Source organism: Spea bombifrons, chromosome 4 (assembly GCF_027358695.1).
Source record: "Spea bombifrons isolate aSpeBom1 chromosome 4, aSpeBom1.2.pri, whole genome shotgun sequence".
NCBI lineage: Eukaryota > Metazoa > Chordata > Amphibia > Anura > Pelobatidae > Spea > Spea bombifrons.
In genome coordinates, this window is record NC_071090.1 from 26,475,243 (window position 1) to 26,494,485 (window position 19,243).

Sequence of the window (19,243 nt, forward strand, 5' to 3'; positions counted from 1 at the left end):
CTGGTATGCATGACCTTGTATGCTTAGTCCACCATCATAATTCAAGTCCTGTGTGTCTGTAGGAGCAGTGCTGCTGCTGTATGAGAACTTAACATTAGTCCAATCTCAGAATAAGTAGGCCCCACACAGTATGTGAAAAGCTCTGCATGAATGGCACTAGCAAAATTGCATTAATTGATCATTATTCTATTCACAAGGTAACAATGCACTTTTAACACAAGCACCCAAAAGGAGCAAAAAGTCACACAAATGTGTGTCCTGGGTACATTGATACCAAATATGTGTGTAAATATTGGTATCCATGCACAACAGTGTGGAATGAACATGAGAGTCAGTCACAGGAAAGTAAAAGTCGTAAATGTCAGCTGCAGCCTGGTGTAGATGATACAGTATGTATAATATAACCTGAATATTAAAGGCATAAATAAATTTAAGATTATTTTATTTTTAACTACCACACCATGTACTTGCTAATAGCGCTATAATGTACTTTTGCAGGAAAAAGCATTTTAGAAACACCTAGATTGTAAATTCCTGCTGGAACAGGGCCCTTCATTCCTCTTGTATCTGTATGTCAATTGCTGTATTGTACTTGTCGTTATCTGTAAAATTTTCATCTTGTACAGCGCTGCGGAATCTGTCGGTGCTTTATAAATAAAGTATAATAATAATAATTGAATTTGACGTTAGGTAAGAACCACTGGGCCCATCTGCTCAGTTTTGGTCCTGCTTTAAAGAATCAAAACTTAACCAGTCCTTGGTCATGACATCCATACACCTATTGTAATTAGTGTTTTATCTATAATGATATAACAATTAGACTTGTGCATTCGTATTCGGGTGAACATGAAAACTACCATGAAGGGTGTGTTTTCGCTGTTCAACCCGAATCCCGAACACACGAACCTGGCGGCGGCAAAACCTAGAAGAAGACGAAGACACACAACACGAAGAATCTTCATGTTCATCTTCATCTACTAATCTCCCTGGTCCCTTCCCCATCTAGCCTACCTTATCTACGCAGCATCGCAGGGGTTAACGGAAGCGGAAATCCGTAGGTTTGCCGTCAGGAGTTAAAGGGCCGTGCCAACTACTCTATTGGTCACCTGCAGAGGCCTCCTCTGGCATCAACCAATTGACAGCAGGGTCTGCCCAGGCCCTACTGGGATCTCTGAAGGTTTCCACCTGCTGGATGATCACACACCTTGCGATCAGCAGTGCAATTCTATACAGCCCTTCTTCAAGATCTCAGTAAAAAATGAAATAAAAATGGAAAAAAAGAAATAAATAAAGAAAATAAATAAGAAACGTAAATAAACATAAATTGGATCATGGTTCAGCAGTGGGACCGACTGTGTAGAAGAAATCCTAAGCAAAATTGCAAAACAACTCTGGTCACTATGGTGTGCAAAACAAGAGTTACTTAGCCTCCAGGATGAAAGTTGCTAACCTGACCTACACTTTGTAGGTCAGGTTAATCCTGCTCTAGATGACATATCAGGCCACATAACAGTAACCAAAGCATAACACACTTGCTGGAGTTAGAGGAAACTGTTCCTGTCACAGGAGATATTTTGCCTTAAAGGTCACTACATGAAAGCTTAGATCAGCAGCAGCCTGGCAGACAGTATTTGCTAATCAATATCCTGTCACTTCACCCAACCTTTCTGAGGCTAGGTTTCCACTTGGGTATTTTTTGCAAAAACGCCCATAATAACGCCAATTCAGCCACACAGCGTTTTATTAGTGAAAAAACGCTGAGGCCAGATGTAAGCTGTTCTTCAATAGGAAATCGCACAATGCCATATCCACTTGGCGTTTTTCTGTTTGGTGTTTTTTCAGTCCTCTTTGGCGTTTTACTGCTTTTTTGGGCTGTGTGGCAGTTTTTCAAAATCGCATCGTGTTGACACTCTGGCGTTTTTTGCAAGGAAATCTTGGCATTTTTCTCCAATAGAAGTCTATGGGAGAGAAAAAAACGCCATGAAAACGCCATGTGGGTTTTGCCTTGGCGTTTTTTATGGCGTTTTTTTCCACAGTTACAAAAAAGGGGCAGGACCCAGGAAGAGGAAGAGCTGCCATTTTCCCAGTATGGTGGTAAATCTTTTATCTGCTTGTACGTGCTGTCTCTGTGTAATTTATTAGCAGCATGGCACCCAGAATTGTCTTTGATGTGTCCAAGCTTATTCAACTAGTGAGTATCCCTTGCAATTTGCACCATCATTTGGGGCCAATCTTCCTAGAGGAGCTGACATTCGGAATGAAGCATGCCTTACAAACCACAGAAAAGAGACAAAAGGGTCCGCCGGGGCGTGTTTAAGTAGAACTCTACCAAGGAAATGACATCAGGAGGGGGCAGATACTTGCCATTTATCCTAATCCCTTTTAGCTGGGTGAAAATTCTAACTTGTAAAGGCTGGAAAAACTGCCTAAGGGCAAAAAAGCAATTTCCACAGAAAGGCTAAAATGCCAGAAAAAAAACGCGTTTTTCATCAAGAAAATAACGCAGGAAAAATACCCAAGTGGAAACCTAGCCTTAGGCTGACCGAACCAATCAATGGCAATCAGCAGAGGCAATTTAATGGGGAAGAACAATCATGCAGCTCCTCAGAGAAAAATAAAATTTTCTCCATAGTATGCATATAAAGTAGAATTTTAATATATATATATAATTTTAACACGAAAAAAACACCATTTAATTATTTAATTTAGGGTTATTTAGTGTACTGAACTATAAAATTTAGGATTTGGGAAAAGTGTCTTTCAAAAAGCTTTTGGGATTGAAGGGGTTAAATTCTGTTTCTGGAATGGCTTTGTTGACAACTTTGTAAGTGGCTAGTAAAATGTGTATGTTGGACGAGTCCTGGGGTCTACTTGTTTATTAAATTTATTATATCCCTAAAATATGTACTTCATTTACATAAATAATATAAAATCCCATTTGGGATGTGGCAGTTCATTTAGTATTTTTGGAGGCAAAATTCCACACATGGGATGCATCACTTTATTTGGTATCACTGCATGTCTTTTTGTTCACATAACTAACATAACGTACACATTACCACCGCTACTGAAACGCCGGCCCCACTCTGGGTACCACTGCTTCCCCTTGGGGCGGGCGGTGTCATGTATAACGCCCTGTGATTGGAGAGTAACAGTAAGGGGTGGGGAGAAGGTTATAAATAGGAGACAAATCGTTGCTAACTACTCATTGCTGGCGTGAAGAAGTTTGTCTCTTCTTGGTGACGTCGCACATCCTGACCGAATCAAAGCAGCCACGTCTCTTCCTTGTTAGAATGGCCGCCAGTAAATCGCCGCGACAGCTCCGGAGCCCCTGGTTACTTCTCCTTCTCAGCGTCTTCTATGGAAGGACTACGTGCGCGCCAATCTGTAAGACCAATGCATAGGGGCTTTATACTTATTATGTGAACGAAGTGGCGGGTAGCCCCTTCTCTGGAGCAAAAGGGCGTCTTATCTGACGTGATCCCTGTGGGGTTAACCCCTTCCTTTTGCAATGCTCTTTGGCTAAAGGCCCAATTAAAGGTGCCTTCGCAACGGATAATTTCGGGTTTCTGCATACTATTTCACATATACAGTCTTGTGGGAATATGTACGTTGTCTCTAATAATTGAATTGTTATTATTATTACCTTCAATAATTATTGGTCCTGGCCATAGTGTAGGGGGTAGCTATGTAGGGGGTATATACACACTAGGACAGTAGTGAGGGCTATTAAACTCCTGGTTGTGATCACTTTGCCTTCTTGGTATCAGGGCAAGAAACATAATCGATTATTAACCCCTGGCACCTAGAGGGTTAATAACAGTATACTCCAATGATTCAATGAAAGACTCCTAAATAGAGTATTTAATAAGCACGTTTTGTGGACACACACAGAAACTCTGTTTAGTTTTAATACTTGATATATGAACAAATTAAATTAGTCCTTGTGCCAGGATTATTTCTTAAAAAAAAATAAAAATATATATATATATATAAATAAAAAAAATAATTTTTTTATTTATTTAAAAGAAAATCTCAGATAAAAGAGATGCGCAATTATGCCGTATTGAGGGTTATTCGCGAAATTGAGAGTTGGCTTTCTGCTCCTTGACTTAACATTATGAAGATCTGTTGCAGGACGAGCTTGGCTGGCCCCGTACAATGTATAGTTTGTTCAGTGAGTAATTTTTTTTTCCATCTCTTTCCGTGCTGAATTATGCAGGGCCAGCCCAGCCATTCATGCCAGAGAAACTTACCAGCGTTGGCCCTTCCTAATGAATACTGCAGTGAAGGAGTTGAAACCACAGCTCTCCTGTCAATGCTCTCTTTAGTGAATAAACCAGGGATTGTGTGCCCCCCAAAAAAGCCTGGTAATAAATGCCACGTAAACAGCGATAGTATTATTTCAGCCAAAAAAATATATTACAGGCTGGTTGCGCCTACTTGGGCATATTATTATGGCATGTGTGAATTTTCTTACATTTGAAGGCAGGACATTATATATATATTACATGTGTATACATATTTTTTTTTTTATTTTGTTTCTCCCTCGAGACATGATAACCTTAGTTACCAAATTTAGTGCTTGGTGACTTTAGATGCTCTGTTAAAACCTGTGTGATGGTAAAGGCTGATAACGGCTTGGTTTTCTTTGAAAAGTGACATTTCCAGATAGTCGTCCTGCAAGTTGACAGGACAGAGGGGTTTGTGGAATGCAAAGGTTTGTGTTTCGCAAACAGGGAGTGGTGTTAATTACTTACGTCAACTGGTCGTAAGTTGATTTCCTTCTCGTTTTCTCCCATTGTATATAGATAATGCTGCACATACCTATGACGATCTATTCTTTTCATAGAATGTTTTGTGTTATTGCACACAATACATCGTGGGACGGAGCAAAGTTCATTGTATGCAAATGCTTCTGCTGGCCATTTATTTTTACTGTTTATATCAGGTCATCATATTTGTCAGTGGTGTTGCAATAGGTATCCGAGAGGGATATATAGAAGTGCCCATTGAGAGCTTTTGTATCCTGCTGCTTAAACATAAGAAGAATGCGTAAAAAAAAAAAAAAAGTAGGTAGCCCTGGTGTTGTAGAAGTAATCTTTATCTTTAAGGGAGAAAAACAGTACATTTCAATACCTCAGTTAATAGTTCTTACCCTGATATGCACCTTTAAGATTTATTAAATTCTTCTCAAATAAACTAATAATACTTGGTTCTGTATGTGAGAGTTGCAGTCGTATGTGCACGTGTATGTGTTAAATTGGTGCCTCGCCCCGGGCTTTTGTGATAATAAGTTTATGGCGGAGCTCCATGGTTGTAAATAATCTGACTGGGCACAGGAGTGCAGTCTTCTGAAACAAGGCACGATAAGCTTGTGCTTTTTTCTATCCAGTGCGCTTCCTTAGTTCAGGGAAACACTTTTCAACTGTCCTTGGTTAGACTGTAATCAGCTGGGAGCATTTGGTGTGTTGGCACCTTTGCACATATTGCACGAGGTGGAGTCCCTGCTCTAATTCAGGAAAGTGCTGCTGTTTATGTGTATATATAATATCCTACCTACTATAATTGCAAAAATGCCCCGTCGGGCCCATTCAAGGGGCAGTCACAGTTTGCACCAAGGCAAAGGAATAGTCAGCTATGAACTCGAGCAGGTTTCTTATGAAAAACCCTCTTCTGAAGATTAGTTCTTGAGGAAGCCACTTTGTTCCCACCCAGAGAAGTGGGCAAAAAAGTATTGTAGTACTTGGCGCTGTTTTAGATATGAAATACGAAATGTAGGGCTGTCTTTTCCAGGATTGTGTTTGCCTATTATGGTGCATTGTAAGTATCCAGAGAAGAGAGGATCTATCTCTAGAAGGAGTCTAATCTGTCTTCTTTTCCTGAGTACTTCTAGTTATGGCTGAAGATGGCTTTCCAAGGTAGCGAATGTCCTCTACAGGCCTGGTCAGTAGCCAGATCAGTTAAGACCCCTTTAGGAAGAGATCATCTGAGGTTCAGAGCCACAGTGTATTTCTTACATGATGCTGGCATAGGCCTGCTAAGGCTTTACAATAACATCAGAAGAGCTTCATGGTGTGACATTGAATTTTTGCAGGATGGATGGATGCTACTATTGTGACTTAGGGCTAACCCTGTTCATGTCCGAAGGTTACAAGCCACTTCAAGAACTACTTCAGGATTTTGGGACAAACCGTAAAGACCCAGGTATCGTCCTGGAGGCTATGTTCAATTCAACAAACTGGTCCTGACCCCATACAGTTTCCTATAGGGGCAGCTGAGGTTCTTCCTGCAGGATTGGACGCAGGTCACCTCATGATATTGTGTCCAGTTTGCACAAGATCTCCAGTAACCCACTAGAGAGCAATTTTAAATTCCCAGACTTCCAGTGGAACCTGTCTTCCATGATATACAATCTACATGTATCTAGAACCACATATATTCGGTCAAAGGTGATCCTGTTATTTATAGAAGTTAATAACACATTAGATTGAGGCAGCTCACCGTTTTCTAGATAAATAGGTGTAGAGATTGTCACTGTGTGCCTTGGCCCTGCACGGATTTAGCCGAACACAACATTCAAAAACTCTTGATTTGCAGACTCTGTGGATTGCCTGTATTTAAGCTTGAGCAGTGAGGTGTATGTATGCGTGTATATATGTGTGTGTGTGTGTATATATATAACACTGTAAGTCTCTTCAAAAGAATCAACATCTATATGTTGTAATGTTACTGTAATCTATTAATATTGGGTTTCCGGTTACGTTGCCATTTTCATTTTACTCTAGTATGCATTTTACCTTTTTGAAAGGCGTTTTCCTATATTTCTTACTATATTCTTTTTACACCAAATGATTGGTCTGATGTATAAAAATGGCAGTAAAAAAACAGTTATAAGTGCACAAAATATTAAGGGGTTAAAGCCTGAATTTTTGCATGTGCAAATCATAGCTAAATCTTGCTGCATTGCGCTTAGTCTGTATTTGGGAAATAAACTTTTTTTTTTTCTGCAAGCAAAGCGCCATAATCATTGACTGTGTTTTATTCTAGATAGAATTATTACTTGGTTTGCTTTTAAAAGTTTGATGATTTTAATTGGTAAGTGCATCCTATGTTGGGGACAATACGGCATTATAAAAAGCACCCATTTGTTAATGTTAAATGAAGTAATAAACTCATTGCAATCTATATTAATCTATGTTGTGTTCACAGTCTCAGTTTTCATTTGTTCTCCATGTTTTTATCTCCAGGATAATAGTTGTTGACATCTTGATTTATAGTATTCTTTTTCTCTTTACTTTTTTCAAAGAACTTAATATGTTTTTACGCTTTAGCTACCGGCCCCCATAAAACCCTTAATGCTTCCAGTAGCAATATGTCAAGCTGTATGGTAACTGCTACCAGCTTGTAGTTCTTTAGATGACTCTCCCGGTAATGCATTTTATAGGGGATTTGAGGTACAATGGGGCATAAAATTGTCTGTACTGCAGTGAAAATATCTTTACTATTTCCAATTCATTTGCGGCGGTTTGGTGTATGTTTGCTAGTAAATGCTCGCAAATAGTGGCTGTCTGCCGTGCAGATTCATGGTTCAATTTTTATAAAGTCGACACGGACATTACACATTATCACAACCACCAAAGATTTTATGTACATTTTAGTAAGAATAATTGTTAAAATGTAAGTAAAAAAAAAAAAAAAAGCCCCAAAACTTTACACATAATGAACGCAATGAAAAAAACAGAAATACGCTATATACCAGAATGTTCAAACATAAGTTGCGCAATAGCTATTAAAGTGCTCTAGTTTTACAAGTCAGTGGTTAAGTGCATCCAGATGTTTCATGGAGTATTCAATGCCTCTTAAGAACACACAAAAAAACCTCTCCGAGTTTTAAAAGGTATCATATGGTGCACTTGGTCTATAGATATTCTGCTTCACTACAAAACTAATAATTATCTGCATGTTTTATGGGCTTTAACAGGAACCATTTCCCAGATGTAAGCAATGCAGTGATGTTCATTGATATTTTAAACTGCCTTTAATTTACTACACGTGAAATGCTCATTTTCTCGTGGAGAGAGTGAAAAAAGCAGTTTCTGATATCGTATACCAGATGGCTTTATCTATTTGTTGCAAAGTACAGTAGTCTTTAAGTCCATTACAGAAAACTGGCCTCTTAAAACAGTGATTTGAAACTTAATGAAAGAATCCTTGCTAACAAAGTTATAGTGTTTTTTATATGAACTCTTTTGTTGTATATATTTAATGTCTGAACGAAGAGAGTTGTGAAAACATTACAAATGGGGAGAAAGGGAAGGCCATGAGAGTGAGAAGCAGGAGGGATGGAAAGAAGTGAGAAGAAAAAGAGATCAGAGCGGCGATGGATGAAAAGAGGAAGAGGAGGGAAAGATCTAAGGGTGGGGAGAGAAGAGAGGTAGTAAAAGGGGAGAGGAAGAGGTTGAGTACAGAAGAGTGAAAGAGAAGGGAGATTGGAGGAGAAAAGAGTAAGTAATTTTATGGCAAATATACACTAGTATACATATAATAATATAATAATGACCATGGATTCACGTATCCCCAAAAATGAAGGTAGAATTAGTTACTAGACACTGCCTTTGCTTGTAACCTGCGTCATTGCTTGTGAGCGGAATGTCCTCAGAGTCCATAATCTTACTTTGTAATATTTGAGGGGATAATTCTCTTACAAACTACTCATTGTAACAAAGCTTATAGTTAAACAATAAACATTTAAAAGATATATGTGCATCCTATCACACATCTCTGTTGCCAATATGAATGCTACAAAAAGTGGGCCTGCACCGTTACAGTTTAACTGGTTTAGTTTACCAGCAAATAATTATATTTTAAGTCGTTTTCACGATGTAACATTTCCCTTATGTGTATTTAGATTTACGAAGATATTGTACGGAATGAGCCTGAAGTCACCCTTTCTTAGCTTCCTTCCCATAAATCTGTGTGCTAACAACTACACTCCATGAAATATAAATTCTAAAGGGAACCTGTAGTGATGTTCAGTCTCTTTACCCCTTGAACATACATATACAAGCTCAGCTCTGCCCTTCTTTACGAGAAGCTTGTTACTGGACTTTATAACAAATAATGTTCTTTTGATCTGTGTGTATTAATTCATAAAGAAATTCTAAGGACTTAAAATTTGCCTACACATTGCAGAGTAATATTTCATGTTTAAATGTTTGAATTCGCTCCCATGTGGTGTGGGGTTATGGTGTGCTAGAATAGAAACTAGGTGAGCATCAATCTTTTGTTTAAATACTGTGTGACGTTCGGTTTAAAATGAAATATTAAATGACGAATGTATGGCGCATTTGTATGTTTAGAAAATGTACCCTTTTGCTTTCATCTTTTCATGAATTTTATTGATGTTTTAATATTATCATTACTATTATTTATGTAGCCACGGCAATTTACGCCTGGCTTCACACAGTACATTTGAAATGACAAAACTATGAGTATGACAGACTAAGACATTACATTACATCTATTTACATAGCGCCAGCAAATTCCTGTTACAATCAATGGGATAATTTAAGGTCGCACACAATAGCAATCTGGTACAAAAGTAATAGAGGGAGCTCCTCTTGTGAGCTGACAGTCTAGTCAGTGGCTGAGGGGGAAGAGAAACAATAGCAGAGTGGATGGGATGAGTTGATTGGGTTCAGAGGTTGATCCCTTGATTAGGGTGAAGGCTGAAAGTGTCAGGAAGAAAGGTTGTACTCTTCTTGGAAAAGGTTGGTTTTCAGAGCGCACATCGATACATTAGGCAGAGGACCCTGCTTACGATTCGGAGTAGGGGATAGAGAAACATGAGGTATGCAGATTGATGTGGGAACAGAGAGGAACGTGGAGGACCAGGATTAGGACAGCTATCCACAGAAAAGTAAAGAACACAACGAGAGGTGGAGAATGATTTCGAACAGTCCAGCTGAGCACAGTGTAGTGAAGTAATACCGAGAGTTGGTGTCCTCTACTGGATAAGAGATTAACGTTTGAATGGATCAGGTATAGACCATCTCTATAGAGGGCACATTGAAGGCTGAATTCTGGGAAGATGGAGGGATGTATTGCAGGTTTATGCACTGAATTATTTGTATTTTGTATTCTAGCTCCTGGAACTTCACCTGTCCCTTTAAGTACAGTTAATGAGACTACAGTGCTGAATCTCAATGTGACATCTTTGCAGACTTCTGACAAAAGTGCAGATACAAATGTTACTGATCTAGTAGCTGTAAATATAACCTCTTTATCGAGTACTCCTCCTATTGAAATTACCTCGACTACACCACAGAGGCTCGCAGACAACAAAACTGCCGCCGTCGCAACAACTTCCGAACTTTCTAAACTCGTTAAACTTACTTCTGCACCTGTTTCTGAAACTCCCGAAGAGCTCACCGTTGACGATGGCCTGCTGTTTGAAGAGAAGAGCTCCGTTGTCACCACCATATCGTACACCAAGGGAGCAGACGTTGATGATTATGACTTGACTAACAATGACTATGATTTGACATCTAATGGGGTCGAGGAATCCAATCCGGATGATGAGCAGCCTAACCCAGTAGTGGAGGAAGATAACCATGATTATGATGATGATTTGAATAACTACGTTATTAAAGCTGGAGTTACTGATTCTGATGTGGAAGAAGATAGCCACTTCTTCTTACACTTGGTACTAATTGGATTTTTGATTGCTGTAGTATACATCACTTACCACAACAAAAGAAAGGTATGTTCATTTGCTATTAAGATTTAATTATTTAATAGACATCGTTTTTACACACAATTTGTGTGTGTATAATTTTATATACTTATTTTAAATCACTCAGCTTTGGTATTTGTATGTTTTTGTCATATTCTCACCCCGACCCTGTGATATTTTATATAGACTGGGAGCTGAACAAGCACTATAGCACTGTTATGTCTTTGTTTGTTTAGTATATAATTACCTTACGGCCTGTAAACTGTTAAGGTTGCTATCAAAATGTAAGATAAAACACTGCCGAAGGATCTTTGGTGAGCATGTGCATATGGAAGAAAATGAAAGGCACATAGCATTCTACGGATGTTTGAGATAAAGTAAAACACAGACGCATAGATTAGTGAAAGGGTATGAAATAATATCCAAGGGCTCAGATACCCCAATGAGCTCAGCTGGATCAAGATGTAGAAGCTACGTTACAGCAGCTATATATCAAGGTTTTTATATGAAATGAAAATAGAGCTTTCTAACCTCTGTAGCTTCTTTGGATCAAATAGCCTAAAACATCTTGCACATTGAGCAGAGCCAAGGGCACTTATGCAGGATTTTAGAATTACTTTATTTATGATACACCTGAGCTAGATACATTCTAGAAAATGCATGTTTCTGTAAGCTAAACAATAATGTTTCATTTACTTTCTCTTTTAGATCTTCATCCTGATACAAAGCAGAAGATGGCGTGACGGTCTTTGCTCTAAAGGTGTAGGCTATCGCCGGCTAGATCAGAATGTGAATGAAGCAATGCCTTCACTTAAAATGACCAAGGATTACATTTTTTAAGAGACTAAATATCTTCTGTTTTTTATGGCCCTAATTTTGGCCATATCGCCATAAATCTTACCTATGGTGTAGTTTGGGTTGCACATTTTTTTAAAAATAACAGTTAATTGTTAATTTTGTATTTTCTGCTTTTGATTGACAATCCCTTTGCTTCCTTGGAGAGATCCACTTCAAACTTCAACGGCATGTGATCAGATACGTGTTAGTTAATTTCAGTGTTTTCCTAACTTATGGTAACGTGTGTTGGGTAATGTCTTCTGCTGTGGGGTATGCCTTTGGTTTAATGTGCAAAGGCCAAAGTACATTTTAACTCAAAGCATAGCACTTACCTCGTATACTAATATGATCTTGTCCATATAGATAAGGAAATACTTCTATTGACTTCCAGGTGTTCTGCTTCTGCATTTCCCACTTGGCTACAAATTGTTACTTAAGTGTCCTGAGTCTGGGAACATATGTATATGTGTATATGTATATATAATGTATGTATATTTTACACACACAGAGATTTAGAATCGGTTTTCCGTTGTAATTTCTAAAAAGGTACTAGGATAGCATTCCCTGTGGCTTCCTTCCTAAATGAATAATTGGGTATCATCTGGAGTTGACATGTTTTAGTGTATTAACCAATCAATCCAAGGCAGACTGGTTTACCATTTCCATGGATAATTTAACTCAGAAATACAATGAGTTTATTGTAAGGGGTTTAAATAATTAACCCATCTTTAATTTATTGAGCCACCCCATACATGTGGTGTAATATTGGTTGTTTTAAAGTGATCACTAAACTCAAACTACTATGGCAGCTTAAAAATAGATTGACAGACAGAAAATAAAAAGTTATAATGCTTATCTGAGTAACGTTTTCAACAAATACTATTGAATATACTAAAATTATGGTTTATTATTATCGATTCAGGAGAATCCACCTCTATGCAGCTGCCTCTTTCTCTGCCCCCAAGCTCCTTTGCAGGTGATTTGTTCGGCCAAATATATCGCCTACTCGCTACTACACAGTCACACTGGGCCAGCCACCTCCAGCGCTCTGTGAGCCCCTGTGCGCACGCACAGAAAGTGTTCCCCTTGGGAGTACTTTCATGCCACTGGTTTCCTGCTGTGCTCCCCACAGATAAAGAATGCATATTAAACTACTTGCCAAGAACGTTAATATTATCATTTTGAAGAAGCGCCATGTGATGAAACTAAACTGTCCTGTTAACCAATGAAAATGTTCTGTATTATTTGTAGAGGTTGTACTTGGTACACTTGGTTTATATTTACGAGAGAGCACACACATGGGGCCAAAATCTAATCTTGCCAGTGTAGTTAAAGAAAAGTAAGACAAAGCCAAAAACCTTTTAGTCTAAACCAACTTTAGAAGCTTTTGCTTTAATAAGCTAGTGAGCATTAACATTGTCCAGTTTGCTTGGGACTGTATTGGGTATGTTTTTTTTTTTATATATAAATGCCCCATAAACACTCCATACATTTATACCAGCATATCTGATGTTGCAAGACTGCTATGATGCATTTGGGCCTTAATAATAAATGTGATTTAGCCTACCTCTAAATACCAGTGTATATTACATTTTACATTTATTTCCTTTCTGTGCAGTTTTTTTTTTTGTGAGCAAATAGTATATGAGTAAAAGGTACATTAAAGTCTGAATGAAAATCATAATATGTGCACATTAGCAGCTAATGTGCTTTGTCGTCTTTGCAATATATATAACATGTACACAGATATTGGCCTGTATTGAATGCTAGAGATAAATAATTATTAGACTACAAAACAAAAACATGACATTCTGTTAATCTGGGCCAATACACATTTCTCTCTCGTATTGAATCCAGCACAATACAACAATGTATATTTTTACAAATGGGTTTCATTGGAAGAAGACAAATATTTGAAATATTGATATTTGTGTGAAAGATAATGTAGTGGCTAATACTTTTGTACCTGTAGAGCAGACATTTGTGATAGAAACTGGAAGGTCTTTTTTTTTTCTCCTGCCAGAAGTGGAACTTATGTACATAACATATGTCTGAGTACGATGTATGTTTATCATTATCTGATTTCTGTAAACTTAACTATTTATGTAAACCGTTTAACTTTATGCTGTATCTCTGATTATTTTAGCATCATATGTTTACTTGTAATTTCAAATGCTTTGAGTGATTTCTGATGAGGAAAACTAAATGTTAATTCCTTCATTTAAGCATTAAAAAAACTTTGTACTATGCTGCAATTTTGTAAGGAACTAAAGGAATTACATTCTTAAGGAAGCACAAATACATCAGATCACATATTTAATTTTACTTTTCAGGAGCACAATATTCAATGATTTCAGTGATTGTAATAAAATAAAAAATCATAACTTTAAATTGTGTTGCATTTTCTTTGAGTTAATCCATTCAGGGTTGGGGTTTTTCATACCCTAATGACCATTTTTTTTGACATTTTTACTATATATTTGTTAAACTTTGATTCTCCTTTTCATATTTGATGTAGTCACATATATTGTAAACTATGTTCATAACAAATAGTGCCTTTGCAATCCTAGACATAAAATATAACTGCAAATGCTAATATGTAAAAAAACAAAACAGACAAAAACATACTAAAATAGGTAAACGTTTCTTGTACACATTAGATACCACTACTGAGCAATGATCCAATTTATGCATAAATTGCCTGATTACACAACATACACACGCACACACACGCATATATATTATTTTCATCATATTTTATTTTTTTTAATAGGAAATTAGAAAATTTGATTTACAAAAATGGTATCCGAAGAAAGCCCTTCTTGTCCTGAAAAAACTATATATAACGTGTGTGGGTACACTAAATGAGTGACGAGAAAATTATATCTAAACACAAGCACGGCAAAAGCGTTAACAGTCTCGGTCCCGAAAGGTAAACAGCCTGGTCCTTAAGGGGTTAAGCAGGCTATTGAGTTCTTGTGAACAGATAACAATATGTAAAAGTGTACTATTCTGCAGACAGAGAAGGGTCATGCTAAACTTCAGTCAAACCCTATGGAAAGAACTTCACTTCGAAGAATGGCATAACCATTACACCAAAAGGGACTTTTATAACATGGTATTCTAAATTCATAGACATGAATATGTGTCCCCCCCCCCAGGGCCGGCCCTATAATGGGGCAGACTGGGGCAAGCGTTTTTTTTTGTTTTTGTTTTTTTTTGTAGCGGAGGAGAGAGAGAGAGAGGGGCACCGAGTGGTTTTCGCTTACCCGCTCGGCGCCCCTCTCTCTCTCTCCTCTGCGGCGAGTCTCCCTGTTCGGTCCCGGTGCCGGCTTGTAATGCAGAGCGCCGGAAGTGACGTCAATTTCCGGCGCTCAGCATTACAAGCCGGCACCGTGGCAGAGCAGGGAGACTGTTAAAAGGTAAGTACGGGGGGTCGTATGGCATCGGCGAAGTTTAAAATGCCCCCCCCCCCGGCGTCGGCGGGGGGGCGGCGTTTTAAACTTCGCCCCGCCCCCCCCCGGCGTCGGCGGGGGGGGCAGCGTTTTAAACTTCGCCCCAGGCGGCGTTAAGTCTTCGGCCGGCCCTGCCCCCCCCCCCCTTTGTGTTTCTGGGAAGGCTTTTCACATGATTTTGGGGTGTTTCTCTGGGAATTTTAGGTATGCTGAAGGGATAATGCTACGCTTCTAATTTTGTAGGAACAGTTTTGGGAGGGCCATTTTATATTTCAGCATGACTGTGCCCCAGCGCACCAAGAGAGGTCCATAAAGACATTGGCGGATGAGTCCGGTGTAGAAGAATTTGGCCGGCCGGCACAAACCCCTGACTTCAACCTCATTGAACACCTTTGGGATGAATTGGAGAGCCAGGCCTTTTCATCCAACATCAGTACCTGACCTCACAAATGCTTTACTAGATGAATGGGCAAAAATTCCCACAGAAACACTCCACAATCTTGTAGAAAGCCTTCCCAGAGGAGTGGAAGCTGTTATTGCTTATTAGCTTATTTGAAGTCCCCTCTATACACTGTGTGCTGAAAACGACATTTTCTGGTGGGCAATGTAGAGAGAGGACTGCCTTTAAAGAGACTATGTTGTAAGACCAGATCCCAGAGATAACTGATTCATTGGCCACAATTACGACCCTAGAGGCACTATGTCCCAGTGGTGGCTTTTTCTGGGGAATAGGTGGGTTTAATAAAAGGAAATGTTTAATATGAAATAGAACTAGATGTAAACAAGAAAAGAAAGGTGCCAGAAAGCAAGAATAATAATAATAATAAGGACAGTGAAAGGATAGAAAAATAGCAGATAAAAAAGAAAGAGAAGTCATTAAGAGGTGCAAAACAAGAGATAGAACTAAATAATTACTGTATCTTCTGTGTTTTTCTCTCTCTTCTCTTATATCCTTTGTCTCTCTTGCTGTCATAATCTCATGGAAAATGAGATTAAAAAAGTACTTCTTGCAGTCCCTTTTCCTTTGATATTCCTTTTTCTGTCTTTTTAATTGTTGTACTGTTTATTTTGCTATATCGCCTTTTTTGGATCTCTTTTAATGTCTTGCGTGCCTCTTTTTCCTCCCCCTCGCTATCATGTCATGTCTACCTTTTTCTTGCAGTCTCTTTTCCTTTTTGGTCTCTCTTTTTTGGTCTCTGTAGAAGAATAAGGCAGCAAAGGAAAAAAAGGAGAAAGAAAATACAGAAATGAAGAGGAAGAGAAGTGAGTTGTGTGTGAGTATGTTGGTGTGGTTACTGTGTGTGTCTGGGTATGTTAGTGTGTGTGACTGTGTTTTTGAGTATGCTATTGTGTGTGTCTGGGTATGACAATGTTAGTGTGGGTGTTTGAGTCCCTGGGAATGCTAATGTGTGTGTTGGTGCCTGTGTGTTATTGTCTGAATGTGTCTTTAGTTGTGTTAGTGTCAGTGTGTGTGTTAATGTGTCTGGTTGTTTTTTCAGTGTCTATGTGTGTTTGAATATGTTAGTGTTTATGAGCATCTGTGGTTATGGCAGTGTGTGTGTTAATGTGTGTCTGGGTATGTGAGTGTGTGTGTATGCATGTTAGTGCCTCCATGTGTGTGTTAGTGTTGAGTGTCTGGTTGTGTTAGTGTTAAATAAGGCAATGCATGTTTCTTTAATTAAAGTGATTTATAAGCTGACTGCAAGATACATTTTATTTTCCTGGCATATAGTGGCAGTACACATGGGTGTTGCTCTTCCTTAGGGACAAGGATCTGAAATACAAAGTTAAAACCCTCCCCTTCCTTAACTCCTCCTCTTCCTTACCCATAAGACCACACCGGACCAAACACAGCCAGTTCTTCCTTGTCAGGGACGGACATGTAGTTCGGTGGGGCACACGGGTTGTGTCCAGGGGGATCCCTCCTCCAATTGCTCCCCGGGTGGTGAGCAGAGTGAGGTAGGAACATCCGCATCGGCGGATGTTATGGAACAGAATAAGAGTTCTCTCTTCAGGCCGGCAAGGGAAGGAGCAGTAGCACAGCGGTGGAACGCACACCCAGGAGGCGTTGCATTCCGCCGAAGATCTGATCGTGTTACAGAGCATACGCGGATCCGATCTTCAGGGCACAAAATTTAAATTTAAGCTGTGCAGTCCAGTCTGACAGCAGTGGGGCTTGTCAGTACTGGATATCCGTGGCACCAACCCCCCACACGGATTGAGGCCTTTTAAGGTATGATTAATTTATCTTAATCTTAAAAAAGCCTCTGCCCTGTAACATTGTTTTCTAAAAGATTAAGGCTCCTTTTAAGTCCAAATATGTTTTGTGCACCCCCTTGCCGGACGGCTGAATAAAGGAGTTAGGCAATCCTTGCTCAGCTTAATTGCTCAGGACATGCAGTTTTTGGGCGTTGGCTTCTAGACAACCTTGCACATAACCATTCAAGACTGCGTCTGTTTTTGCTTTGGAACCCAACTTTGATAGTCTCATTCACGTTGGTTCCTGAATCTGTTGTCCTCAGGGGAGATTACCGGGGAGTTAGCCTATGGCCATAATCTCGGTAGCTAAACAGGCTTGGGCCTGGTTAATTTCCACCGGGGAATACCAGGTGTTAAAAATCTATTAATTCAGGCTCATCTTGTGAGGAGTCAGAGGATATAATTTCCCTTCCTCCACAAGTGCTTTGGAAATTTTATAAGATCTCTCCAGGCGATTACAAGAGGTAATTGTGAGAAGCATCCAAAGGATTTTGCATGTTGCCTAAGAGGAGTATGTTCCAATCCTCAGCATTCCAGTGCAAGTAGCATTGTCTAGCGCTTCAGTGGCTAGAGCTCTAGGCATCTGGTAACAGGCATTAGGCCTACGGCCATACCACCCTGTATGCACCTGATCACGTCTGATCTCGGTAGCCAAGCAGGGTTGGGCTTGGTTAGCACTTGGATGGGAGTACTTCCTGTCGAGGGAACCGGATACAGAAGTATCTAGCCAATTTAGGAAATTGAGCCTTTTATAATTGTCGTATCTGCCAAAAGAATCAGTGGCCAGGACAGCATCTATGTCGGCCTTGTTTGTTTTAACATTTGTAAGGCATAAGCTGTTTAGACAATTGGATCCTGAGGATCATTGCAGACGGAAAATATTTTAGGCAATAAATGCATTGTCACTAAGTATGGAACAAAGTGCGGACGATTTGCCTTTAAATGGCCAACACAAGCCACATTCTTGTGAAACATTATCACTCACATCATCACTGGTATCGTCTGGTTTCTCAAGCCAGTTAGTGAATGTGGAAGAGTTGCCAGAGAAGCTGTCCAGTTCAGCTGTCTTAAACCTGCAGACGTGGGATATCTAAAACTTTGTCTCAGGTGCAACCCTTCTATAAGAATGAATCCAAAACGTGCAGAATTTTCAGAATGTTTACTCTAGGCTGTTCCTGGTCACGAACCAGTTGGATCCTTCAGTCCAGTTTTAATATGGTCTAAGCCTGTATTCTATACAAGCATGTTAGAATGAAATCTATCCTCACAGTCAGCCAACTACTGAACAAGGAGATTACATGGTGACCATGGACCTGAAGGATGCTCATGTGCCTATTGCAGTTGCATCCAGTAAATTCCTCAGGCTCTCTATAAGGAATGGGCCGAGAATTCTCCATTTCCAGTTTGGGTCTCTCAACTTTCAGAGAATAATGTATCAGGGTCATCCCATCCCTGGACGACCGGCTCATCGAATCCATTTCAGCTCCGGCCTTCGTTCTCATTAAGATGGCATTGTTTACCCATTGGCAGAGCACATCAAGAGTACGCTTCCCCAGGATAAGAAGACCAGATGGAACAGGAGGTGCCCAGATAAAACACCAGGCTTTTTCAACGTTTTTATTAGGAGCATAATTTTGTAGACAAAGCCAGGACAAAAGGTTTCAGTAACATCCTAAGAACAAGAGTCTAGGCTAATTCTGATGGAATTGGTGGTCGGCTGCAATGGTTCATACAGATATGTTTTGATCATAAAAAGTCCAACCTTATTTTTTCTAAGTATGCAGTTCTTGCAGCTGATAGTGGACTCCTCCTCCTTATGGCTCTTTATTCCAGATCAAAGATCAGAAAAGTAAGAAGGGTTGTGTCAGCTTTGCAACAAAATCATACCTGGCCCTTTTAGAAAGGCTATGAGCATCTTGGGCATTCTGACGACTTGTATCCCTGCAGTAAGCTG

General features: G+C 39.4%; 1 protein-coding gene across 1 annotated transcript; it reads left to right on the forward strand.

The window, feature by feature from the left end:
* The first annotated feature begins 3,217 nt into the window (after positions 1-3,217).
* C4H5orf15 (chromosome 4 C5orf15 homolog) lies at positions 3,218-12,417 on the forward strand. Its single transcript, XM_053463398.1, has 3 exons — positions 3,218-3,387; positions 10,149-10,765; positions 11,447-12,417. The coding sequence occupies exons 1-3, from the start codon at positions 3,294-3,296 to the stop codon at positions 11,576-11,578; spliced, it is 843 nt and encodes a 280-aa protein (XP_053319373.1). The 5' UTR covers positions 3,218-3,293; the 3' UTR covers positions 11,579-12,417.
* Positions 12,418-19,243: the final 6,826 nt, after the last annotated feature.